Below are 11,147 nucleotides of genomic sequence, written 5' to 3' on the forward strand. Positions count from 1 at the left end.
CGGCTGGGCGTGAGTTTGCAAGAGACCTCTTGCTCCTAGGTCGCTCGTCGCAGGCAGACCAGAGCCGGCGGGTGCTAGGCCACCGGAGGATCTATTTCCGTATGTATCGTCGTCCTCGAAGATTAACTCCCAGTCCTGAACGCCTCGCGTCCCCTGCATCGTCGCAGATTTCCGGGGCAAGACCTTCTTTTGTTTACACCACAAAGTCTCGAATTTATTATTAGTATACCCTAAACTTTCTAGCTGTCTAACAGGCGCCGCGGGGGTACAGCTGGCCACCACGATGGCACTAGGCCGGACCAGAGGGTTCCCTACGATCCCTAACCACCTAGCCGACACACTATCGCGATTTGACCTACCTAACTCCCTAGGCCCGAAGGAAAGAGACCGCCTCCGGAGGCGCAGGGTCGCTTTAAAGCCCCCAGATATCAGTGCAATGGGACAGCCCACGTAGACTGTCCCTTAGATATACTGGGTAGGCGTACCTCCCGATGTATTCAAGCCTGGGTAGGCCAAATACGTCCAAGGAGGCCGGCTAGTGGGTCCCTCGGTGCGGCGTAGTGCCGAAGACGAAGAAATGCGAATTCTTTGTGTAAGCCCTGAGAAGGGCAGGATTAGAACTGAAAAGTTCCGTTTGCAGTAGTCTGGCCTTGAGAAAGACCTGTTTTATAATATATCCTGGATTCCTGATTTCTGGGTCGTCGTTGGAGCTCGGCCTTGATAAAGGCCAGAAAATCTGTTCCACAGTGTGGTCGTATACGAATTCAGATTGGGAAGTAAATTTGGTTTTTTTACTTCCCAAATCTCTGCCAGTAGAAACTGTAGCCGAAGACTCCTTGTACAATCTTTCTAATTCGAAGTTAGACAAAACCAATGTCCAGTCTTTTAGGTTTCCATTTACAATTATATTGTCAATTTATTATTCAGCAAAATCTCCTCTAAGATTTTTGTAATTCTTAGTAACTCGAGCGCAGACTGCGAAGCGGACTTGACTATCAGAAGTCGAGCTCTGACTGTTCCGACCGCGGCGCGCGGTATTTATTCGTTCGCGGCGAGCGCGCGCAGGCTCCGCCTACCTTGCCGCTGCCGTCTCTCGATGATCATTCGTTCTCGCGGTTAATATACTCTAATCGCTTTTGTTAAAGATCTGGACATTGGTAACATTTCCAGCGCCGACGGCCTTCAGTTGTTCTCGAGCATTCGAAGTAGTAATAACGTATTTCGCTCGTACTTTTTTTCTCTATAATCTTCCGTTTGTATTACACAAAATGACTGGTAGAGGAAAAGGAGGAAAGGGATTAGGAAAAGGCGGAGCAAAAAGACATCGCAAAGTGTTGCGAGATAATATTCAAGGAATTACGAAGCCTGCCATCAGAAGATTAGCTCGTCGTGGAGGTGTAAAACGTATATCCGGATTGATATACGAAGAAACTCGTGGAGTACTCAAAGTATTTCTCGAAAATGTTATCAGAGATGCGGTAACATATACAGAACACGCCAAAAGAAAAACCGTCACGGCCATGGACGTAGTATACGCTCTCAAACGTCAAGGGCGTACATTATATGGTTTCGGCGGTTAGATTCATATTCCGACGAGAAATTTACAAAAAAAAAACGGTTCTTTTCAGAACCACAATTTGTTTTCAAAACGAATTCGATTTATATACTTTACTTTGGTGTGAGTAATAATTAACGAATTACCAAATTAAATTCGAACGATATACCCATCTAATTTTAAGCATTATCTGTCATTCTTTTGATTACCTGAATAATTGCTTCATTTTATCCTGTATACTTAACGAAATTATTAATTTCAACCTTACTACATCTGTATACGAAGAAGAAAAGAGAAGAACGATCTGTACAATTAGATTATATACCACTCGGTTTCTAAATCTATAGGACAGGGAAGCTACTGGTATCTAGCTAGCTAGCTAGGTAGCTCCCAAACTATTCAATTATTCACCAATAGAAATTACATATGAAACTTTTCTGAAACGCCGCTTTAAAACGCGATACCATTTGTACGTAAAGAAAAAATTGAAAAAATGAATATTCATAAACTGATCGAAGGTTAATGAACCACTGTCCAAATATTATTGTTTTATGCTTATAATATTCATCTATCCCATTTCACAAATTACTATGAATAATAATAACAACCTATTTTTATATACTCGTCATTCATTTCTGCAGATATTGAAATGTATGTATGCATTCATCTATGCTATATAATTTAATTAGGTATAATTTTTTTTTGTTTTCATTTATTCATTCCAATTTACTCATGATTGTCTATATTGTAATTCCACGAACAAGAATGTATAATATTTCTATGGATATTGTTATGTTTATTCATTTGTATACCTAAATCTGATATTACTGCATACATTTTATTTTCATCACGAATAAACGTACAGACATTCTGATATTTGATTTCAGCAAATAGAAATCACTTGTTTCGGCACGAAAATAAGAAGTTGAACAATAATAATATTATTAATCATGTATACATGTATACGTAAATATGCGCAAGCAAGAAAGAAACAATCGCATATCGTGCTGCGTCAACAATTGTATCGAAAAGCGATGACAAGAAAATAAAAAAAAATATATGCAATTGTCGAATTCATTAGAGAAAATCGTTGTGGCCCTGATAAGGGCCGATATTTTATTTGTCGCTTTCCTCTCTCAGGAAATGTGTACTTATGCCTTCTTTTCGGTTTTTTTCGGTAACAAAACCGCCTGAATATTGGGCAAAACACCACCTTGAGCAATGGTTACTCCTGATAACAATTTATTGAGTTCTTCGTCGTTTCGAATGGCCAGCTGTAAATGTCTAGGAATGATACGGGTTTTTTTGTTATCGCGAGCCGCATTACCGGCCAATTCCAAGACTTCAGCTGCCAAATATTCCATTACTGCGGCTAAGTAAACCGGGGCGCCGGCACCAACTCGTTCGGCATAATTTCCCTTACGAAGGAGTCGATGAATACGTCCTACTGGGAATTGGAGTCCAGCCCGACTGGAACGGGACTTTGCCTTTCCCTTAACTTTACCTCCTTTTCCACGTCCAGACATGTCGAATCGTAGATTAGTATTATATATCGGATAAATTTAAAGAATTCACTGAGAATTATTCGATGTTGCTCTAACAGTAGCTTTCTATACAATGATTTCTATATAGAATCGACCTGTATTAATACCGTCCTACCGACCAATGGGCGTTCTCGAACGCTCAACTTTCCGGTGGGCGGAGCCTACTAGAGTTCCAGTTACTATCTGAAATAGTGACGACAGAGTGGCGTCTTTTACATTGAGTCGAAAGCAAACCTGCACGATAGTACTTGTTTGTTTGATATTGACGAAATTAAATTTTCAGAATGCCACCCAAAGCTAGTGGAAAGGCTGCGAAGAAGGCCGGAAAGGCCCAAAAGAATATATCGAAGACCGATAAGAAAAAGAAGAGGAGGAGGAAGGAAAGTTACGCAATTTATATCTACAAAGTATTGAAACAAGTCCATCCCGATACCGGAATATCCAGTAAAGCGATGAGCATCATGAACAGTTTCGTAAATGATATATTTGAGCGTATCGCAGCGGAAGCCTCCCGTCTTGCTCATTATAACAAGCGATCGACTATTACGAGCAGAGAAATTCAGACTGCAGTACGTCTGTTACTTCCTGGTGAATTGGCGAAGCACGCCGTCAGCGAAGGCACCAAAGCAGTTACGAAATATACCAGTTCGAAATAATTTACTTATTCCGGTCTACGATATACATTCTTAAAAAAAAACGGTTCTTTTCAGAACCACAAAATATTTATGAAAGAATTCTTACAATATCGTTTCGACGCTGAATGATAATTTATTTTTGCTAGGGCGCTAGGTCTCACTCGGTTGGGTTGCCTTGTTATCAGTACATTGTTACCTCCTTTCGTGAAACGCGCGATGATAATAAATAATTTTGCCACCTATATTTAGATGGTGCTTACCTACCTATCAACCTAAAAAGTTAACGTTCGTTACTGTTATACTAGTCATGTACTCTATTACTTATGTTATTTTTTAACGTGTTTTTTATTTACGTGCTAATATGTTGTCTAAAAACGTTTATGATTAGCATTTCTGATTTCGACTATAACATTGACGATTTATATATTTCGGGTGGGGGTGGGTGTGTATTACTCCGTTATAGATAGAGCTCACAGTATCGTCGTTCGTTCGTTCGTTCGTTCGTGTTGTAGTATCGACCTTTTTATTGAAAGTATATTACGATGATTATATCTTATCGAATATAACATTAATAACGTTCGTTATTATTCGAATGCCGTTTTCATCGAACACTTTTATAGGGATAATTTTTGAAAATGTTGATGCTATTAGAAGCGTCGGTTCTTGGTTATAGTCGTGTATGAAGGTAGACACGAGGTCTCTTCGATGCCCCTATTCACTCGTGTATTTATCGAGTATTATCGGCTAATGTATCATGTTTCTATAGACAGTCGCGCCTATGATATTTATTCGAAGGTTCCTTCCAGATCATCGATTACGAGTATTTTCGGAAAGGAATTGTCTGGAGTTACGTCAAAATCATCAATACTTCATATTTCATTGTAATTTACTGTGAGTTGTCGAGGTTTAATATTAGCTTTTTCTTATCAGAAAATATTTTCGGAATACGTAGAATCTATCCACGTTATTGTGCTAGTCGAAGTCTAAATAGGAAACCGGCATTGATTTCGTAAAGAAGTTGATGCGAACATTTCGACAGCAGAATGGAAGCCGTCAATATCGTGTCTAACGAGAATGTCGAGCGTTCAGTCTCCCGTCCGCCTGTGCTTCGACCCAGAATATTTAAACAAACGGAACACCAGAGGACTACATCATTCTCTCTAGACGCCTAACGAGTGTAGCATCTATCTTCCGAGAATATATTGTCAGTTGTTTTTTTACTATGGCAGACATAGAAAATCAGAATTCTTCGGCTTCGGCTAATTCATCTTCGTCGCCGCAGGCACAGTCTACTGCGAAGAAAGAAAAGAAAGTTAAAAATCCAAGAAGTAAACCTTCTCACCCACCTACGTCGGAAATGGTTAATAACGCTATTAAAGGATTGAAGGAACGGGGTGGTTCCTCTTTACAAGCCATAAAAAAATATATTGCGGCGAATTATAAGGCTGACGCAGAAAAAGTGGCACCTTTCATCAAGAAATATCTTAAATCTGCGGTTGCTTCCGGATCATTAGTACAAACTAAAGGAAAAGGTGCATCGGGGTCGTTCAAATTGGCATCGGCATCTTCTGGTTCGGCAAAACCGTCGGCTACCGAAAAGAAAACGTCCGGTACGGCCGGTGCGAAGGCCAAAAAAACTCCCGTTAAACGCGTAGCTGGTGAAAAAGCTAAAACCGGCAAGAAGGCTGCTGCATCACCGAAAGGTAAGAAAGCCTCTCCGGAAAAGAAAGCGGCTGCCGCAGCCAAGCCTAAAAAGGTAACTGCCGAGGATAAAAAGACCGTCGCTTCTAAGGTTTCGTCCGCGACTTCTGCTAGTAAAACCAAGTCTCCTTCGAAAGCAAAGAAAACTAACAAAGGACCAACAAAAAAGCCGAAAGCACCCAAACCGAAAACCGCGAAAGCGACCCCTGCATCGGCATCTTCTCCGAAAGCCAAAAAAGCTGCCTCTCCAAAAAAGAAGAAGTAAATTCTTCTATCAGTTGACTTCTCTCTCCGGCGACGAAGTCTAAGAAAACAAATGGCCCTTTTCAGGGCCACAATTTTTTTTACAAGAATTCGTATATAATTCAACTGTCCAACAAATATATAAATAAATAGTCAGAACTACCTACCTAGCCTATCCCTATAAACAGAAAAAAAATAGATAAATAATATTTCTTCCGCCGCCGCCGCCGACTATCGAATTGATATGAATCGAATAATTTCGTAAAAGAGTAAAAATTAAAAAATATTGCTCTGTCTTTCTATTTCATTGAAATATGTCTTGTGAACAGTTGACTTATTTTCTGATATTGGGATCGTTTCAGGAAAATGAGTCAAAATCATTTCGAGATTTCCAAACTAAGGGTGTTCCATTTGAGAAATCACTGATTTTTATATCTTCAGAATTACTCATCGACTCCTAATACCTCGTTCATCATTTTGGAAATGTTACTCCTCCTACAAGACGACGGAATGTAATATTTTGATGAATCAATAATAGCTTATGTATTCTATGAGACTTGTTTTCAATTTTATAGGGAAATGGCTCGAGAACCGAATAATACCTACTTTTTCTGTATAAACGATCGAATATCTCGAGAACGATTCATTTTTGGTATAGGGTATATTACAAAAAGTCACTCGAGATTTATGCCAGGTATTCAAAAATATGAATCAGAGGAAATTTACGAAAAGATGGTGATGTTATGAGCGATCTTTCATTCAGTGATCGCTTGTTTTTCGTTATTTATCTCAGCCGTTTCTAAAAATGATCTTTTCGAAAGATTCGTTTCGGAAAGTAAAAAATTTCAGTATTATAATCCATATTTGGATCATACTGAACATGTTCTGCAAACACCCGTGATTTAATATTTACGTGATGCGAGTTATTGAAAATATCATACATTCATTCATTCATTCATTCATATCTATCGATAAACGAATTCTTTCATCAATTGCATTTTGTGGTTCTGAAAAGAACCTTTTTTTTGTATATATTTTCAATATATATTGGGATATATATATATGAAATTAAGCTCGTTCTCCGCGTATTCTCCTTGCTAACTGAATGTCTTTGGGCATAATGGTAACGCGCTTGGCGTGAATGGCGCACAAATTCGTATCTTCGAAGAGTCCTACCAAATACGCCTCGCTAGCTTCTTGCAAAGCCATGACGGCTGAACTTTGGAATCGTAAATCGGTTTTGAAATCTTGAGCGATTTCTCGAACTAAACGTTGAAAGGGTAATTTCCTAATCAACAATTCAGTACTCTTCTGATAACGTCGAATTTCTCGGAGAGCAACAGTACCGGGTCTGTAACGATGAGGTTTTTTAACACCTCCCGTAGCCGGTGCACTTTTGCGAGCTGCTTTAGTAGCTAATTGTTTTCTCGGAGCTTTACCTCCAGTCGATTTACGAGCGGTCTGCTTGGTACGAGCCATTTTCAAAACCTATTGCGAATTGTAACGAACGAAATGTATACCGAACGATAGACGGACAACATATGAACTGAGTCGGCTTATACACGCCAACTATTATATACCATCTAGACGAGACGCCATTGGTCCGATTTCCAGTTGTGGGCGGAGTCATGAAATTTAACAAAACCCGACCGAGTTCGGTGTAGAACTTTAGTCGAAGTCTGTCGTTAGTATCACTAACAGTATTTCATTCGTATCGTGCAGTATATAATTTATTCTTAACATTCGAAATGACTGGTCGTGGCAAGGGAGGTAAAGGTTTAGGAAAAGGAGGAGCGAAACGTCATCGTAAAGTATTGCGTGATAATATCCAAGGAATAACGAAACCTGCCATTAGAAGATTAGCCCGTCGAGGTGGTGTTAAACGTATTTCGGGTTTGATATACGAAGAAACTCGTGGAGTACTCAAAGTATTTCTCGAAAATGTTATCAGAGATGCCGTAACATATACCGAACATGCGAAACGCAAAACCGTCACAGCCATGGATGTTGTATACGCCCTGAAAAGGCAAGGTCGAACCTTGTACGGATTTGGCGGTTGAATTTAATGCCTCCCCCTGTATTGTCCTTACCGTTTCCATAAAAAAAAGGTTCTTTTCAGAACCACAAAAGCTTATGAAATGAATTCGTGTGTATTTTTTATATTTTTGAAGTAAGTCTCAGGTCAAGAAAGTAATACAAATCATGAAATTATGAAACAACAAAATTTAATTGACGCTCCGGAGGGGCGACTTCATTGATGATTCCAGTGGCGCATTTGCTTTTTCAGCTGCAGGAAAACCCGGAAAAACCTGCAGCAGCAGCAAGCACCACATCATGTGAACATCTTGATCTACTAATGTCTTCTCTTTTATAAAACAAAATGTAGGGTATCTCCAGAGACTACAGTAAATTTAGAACATCGCCAGAACACTTAGTGACACGACTATCGTCAAACTTAATCGACCTCTGCCCTCCGGTAGCAAGCAGAATATCGGAAGCGTGAAATAAAAATTTGAATTGGAAATTTTGGCGAAATAACCCGAACGGAAAGTGTAGTGAAAATATAAAAGATAACGGAAAGTGTAGTGAAAATATAAAAGATAACGGAAAGTGTAGTGAACGTTTACCTCTGCCTTCCGCGAACAAGCAGAATATCGGAAGCGTGAAATAAAAATTTGAAATGGAAATTTTGGCGAAATAACCCGAACGGAAAGTGTAGTGAAAATATAAAAGAAAACGGAAAGTGTAGTGAAAATTTAAAAGTAGCGGAAAGTGTAGTGAAAACATAAATATACCGGAAAGTGTAGTGAACGTTTACTTCTGCCTTCCGCGAGCAAGCAGAATATCGGAAGCGTGAAATAAAAATTTGAATTGGAAATTTTGGCGAAATAACCCGAACGGAAAGTGTAGTGAAAATATAAAAGATAACGGAAAGTGTAGTGAAAACATAAATATAACGGAAAGTGTAATGAAAGTTTACCTCTGCCTTCTGGGAGCGAGCAGAATTTCGGAAGCGTGAAGAAAATATTTCAGATGGAAACTTTGGCGAAAATAATCGTGAACGGAAAGTGTGGTGAAAATATAAAAGTATCGGAAAGTGTAGTGAAACATAAATATAACGGAAAGTGTAATGAAAGTTTACCTCTGCCTTCTGGGAGCGAGCAGAATTTCGGAAGCGTGAAGAAAATATTTCAGATGGAAACTTTGGCGAAAATAATCGTGAACGGAAAGTGTGGTGAAAATATAAAAGTATCGGAAAGTGTAGTGAAAACATAAATATAACGGAAAGTGTAATGAAAGTTTACCTCTGCCTTCTGGGAGCAGCAGAATTTCGGAAGCGTGAAGAAAACATTTCAGATGGAAATTTTGGCGAAAATAAATCATGAACGGAAAGTGTGGTGAAAATATAAAAGTATCGGAAAGTGTGGTGAAAATATAAAAGTATCGGAAAGTGTAGTGAAAACATAAATATAACGGAAAGTGTAATGAAAGTTTACCTCTGCCTTCTGGGTGCGAGCAGAATTTCGGAAGCGTGAAGAAAAAATTTCAGATGGAAACTTTGGCGAAAATAATCGTGAACGGAAAGTGTGGTGAAAATATAAAAGTATCGGAAAGTGTAGTGAAAACATAAATATAACGGAAAGTGTAATGAAAGTTTACCTCTGCCTTCCGCGAACAAGCAGAATATCGGAAGCGTGAAATAAAAATTTGAAATGGAAATTTTGGCGAAATAACCGAACGGAAAGTGTAGTGAAAATATAAAAGATAACGGAAAGTGTAGTGAAAACATAAATATAACGGAAAGTGTAATGAAAGTTTACCTCTGCCTTCTGGGAGCGAGCAGAATTTCGGAAGCGTGAAGAAAAAAATTTCAGACGGAAATTTTGGCGAAAATAATCATGAACGGAAAGTGTGGTGAAAATAACGGAAAGTGTGGTGAAAATATCGGAAAGTATAGTGAAATTTTCGCCAAAATTTCTCTTTGAAAATTTTTTATCACGCTTCCGAAATTCTGTTTGCTCCCATTAATTCAAGTATCGTCTCACCGTCTCAACTCATATGTTGTAATGGCGAGAAAGCGGTATAGGCCTTACACAAATTTTCACTACACTTTCCGATAAACATTGTAATCGAGACGTCCTGTTGTCAGAACGTTATCCTATAATATTTTAATATATCGATCGATATGCGTATTCATGTCTGATACAATATCATATCGACGGATATAAATTATATTGACTAGGACTATACGAAAAGTGGAAAAAACCGAAAGTCGCGTAGGGTCCCGTCAGCGTTAACGGAAAACGGGCGATGTGCTCGAAACGCCGCTATAGGGGGATAGGTACGTTTCGAAACGGATCGAAAACGCTTCCTCTATAGTATCGGCAGACGCTTGCTCGAGCGCTGTCGGTACCGTGGTCACCGATAACCAAATCACACGATATTCGTTTTTCTGCTGAATAATAACATTAATTCGATATCGTGTCGAGTGCGGGCTTCGCCCACGGTGGTGTGGATAGTTCGTAGTAGTATATCTTCTGCTTCTACCCAACCGAAACCGTCAGACACTGCGAGATCGCGGATTTAGCGAGCGTTTCTACGTAAGCGGTCCCTATGCGATCAACCAAAAAATAACAAAAATTTTGTTATTACACAAAATATGCGACAGCTCTCCTCTGTCCGAGCGAGAATAAATATAATTTCGGAACGAATCTTTCGAGAACACCGAGTCGCTTTCAATCTAGCGAAGGGTCGAGAGAATGTTCGAAGTTTTGTGCCGGTCGACGTATATATCGTCTATTATATATTGTATTTCGAAAAATTACCATACGTACGTGTACGCCGGTGGTTTGTGTAACATTATCATCAGGTCGAGTACGACGAGCGTGTGTTGTAATATTTCTTCTTGAGCAATGTTATAGTTCGATTTGTTGTCGGTCCGGTTTTATTTGAATGAAATAATGCAGAGACACATAGAGATATATAACAACTTTTTCGTTGAGCGTGGCGTTTCGAAAATTTATATTTCGTATAACGCACACACAACACGCACGAAAAGAGAATATAGATCTGTTTCCGTATTTATTATTATTTTAATATTATGGAGACTGAACTAGTTCTACGATAGAACGTCAGCTCCCTGGTTGATCCTGCCAGTAGTCATATGCTTGTCTCAAAGATTAAGCCATGCATGTCTCAGTACAAGCCAAATTAAGGTGAAACCGCGAAAGGCTCATTAAATCAGTTATGGTTCCTTAGATCGTACCCACATTTACTTGGATAACTGTGGTAATTCTAGAGCTAATACATGCAAACAGAGTTCCGACCGGAGACGGAAGGAGCGCTTTTATTAGATCAAAACCAATCGGTGGCGGGTTCGCTCGTCATCGTACACCTTGGTGACTCTGAATAACTTTATGCTGATCGCACGGTCTCGCACCGGCGACGCATCTTTCAAATGTCTGCCTT

At 39.4% G+C, this 11,147-nt stretch overlaps 5 protein-coding genes and 1 non-coding gene across 6 annotated transcripts in view; 4 read left to right on the forward strand and 2 right to left on the reverse strand.

Moving 5' to 3' along the window:
* Positions 1–1,191: 1,191 nt before the first annotated feature.
* On the forward strand, positions 1,192–1,612 carry LOC141481997 (histone H4). The gene has a single exon (XM_074174575.1). The coding sequence runs from the start codon at positions 1,269–1,271 to the stop codon at positions 1,578–1,580; it is 312 nt and encodes a 103-aa protein (XP_074030676.1). The 5' UTR covers positions 1,192–1,268; the 3' UTR covers positions 1,581–1,612.
* A 932-nt stretch (positions 1,613–2,544) lies between these two features.
* On the reverse strand, positions 2,545–3,204 carry LOC141481998 (histone H2A). The gene has a single exon (XM_074174576.1). It carries the CDS (start codon positions 3,079–3,081, stop codon positions 2,707–2,709), a length of 375 nt encoding a protein of 124 aa, XP_074030677.1. The 5' UTR covers positions 3,082–3,204; the 3' UTR covers positions 2,545–2,706.
* Positions 3,205–3,383: 179 nt separating this feature from the next.
* LOC141481999 (histone H2B) lies at positions 3,384–3,819 on the forward strand. The gene has a single exon (XM_074174577.1). The coding sequence runs from the start codon at positions 3,384–3,386 to the stop codon at positions 3,753–3,755; it is 372 nt and encodes a 123-aa protein (XP_074030678.1). The 3' UTR covers positions 3,756–3,819.
* A 2,852-nt stretch (positions 3,820–6,671) lies between these two features.
* LOC141482006 (histone H3) lies at positions 6,672–7,209 on the reverse strand. Its single transcript, XM_074174586.1, has one exon. It carries the CDS (start codon positions 7,155–7,157, stop codon positions 6,747–6,749), a length of 411 nt encoding a protein of 136 aa, XP_074030687.1. The 5' UTR covers positions 7,158–7,209; the 3' UTR covers positions 6,672–6,746.
* A 156-nt stretch (positions 7,210–7,365) lies between these two features.
* LOC141482007 (histone H4) lies at positions 7,366–7,807 on the forward strand. Its single transcript, XM_074174587.1, has one exon. It carries the CDS (start codon positions 7,427–7,429, stop codon positions 7,736–7,738), a length of 312 nt encoding a protein of 103 aa, XP_074030688.1. The 5' UTR covers positions 7,366–7,426; the 3' UTR covers positions 7,739–7,807.
* Positions 7,808–10,815: 3,008 nt separating this feature from the next.
* The window catches only part of LOC141482041 (small subunit ribosomal RNA), a 1,920-nt gene continuing 1,588 nt past the window's right edge, over positions 10,816–11,147 (forward strand). The window contains exon 1 of the ribosomal RNA XR_012465291.1: positions 10,816–11,147. This exon is cut by the window's right edge and continues 1,588 nt beyond it. This is a non-coding gene — a ribosomal RNA (small subunit ribosomal RNA).

The sequence above is a fragment of the Leptinotarsa decemlineata genome, unplaced genomic scaffold (genome assembly GCF_025532065.1).
Source record: "Leptinotarsa decemlineata unplaced genomic scaffold, Ldec_3_MD MMD2_tig00000654_RagTag_RagTag, whole genome shotgun sequence".
NCBI classification, from domain to species: Eukaryota; Metazoa; Arthropoda; class Insecta; order Coleoptera; family Chrysomelidae; genus Leptinotarsa; species Leptinotarsa decemlineata.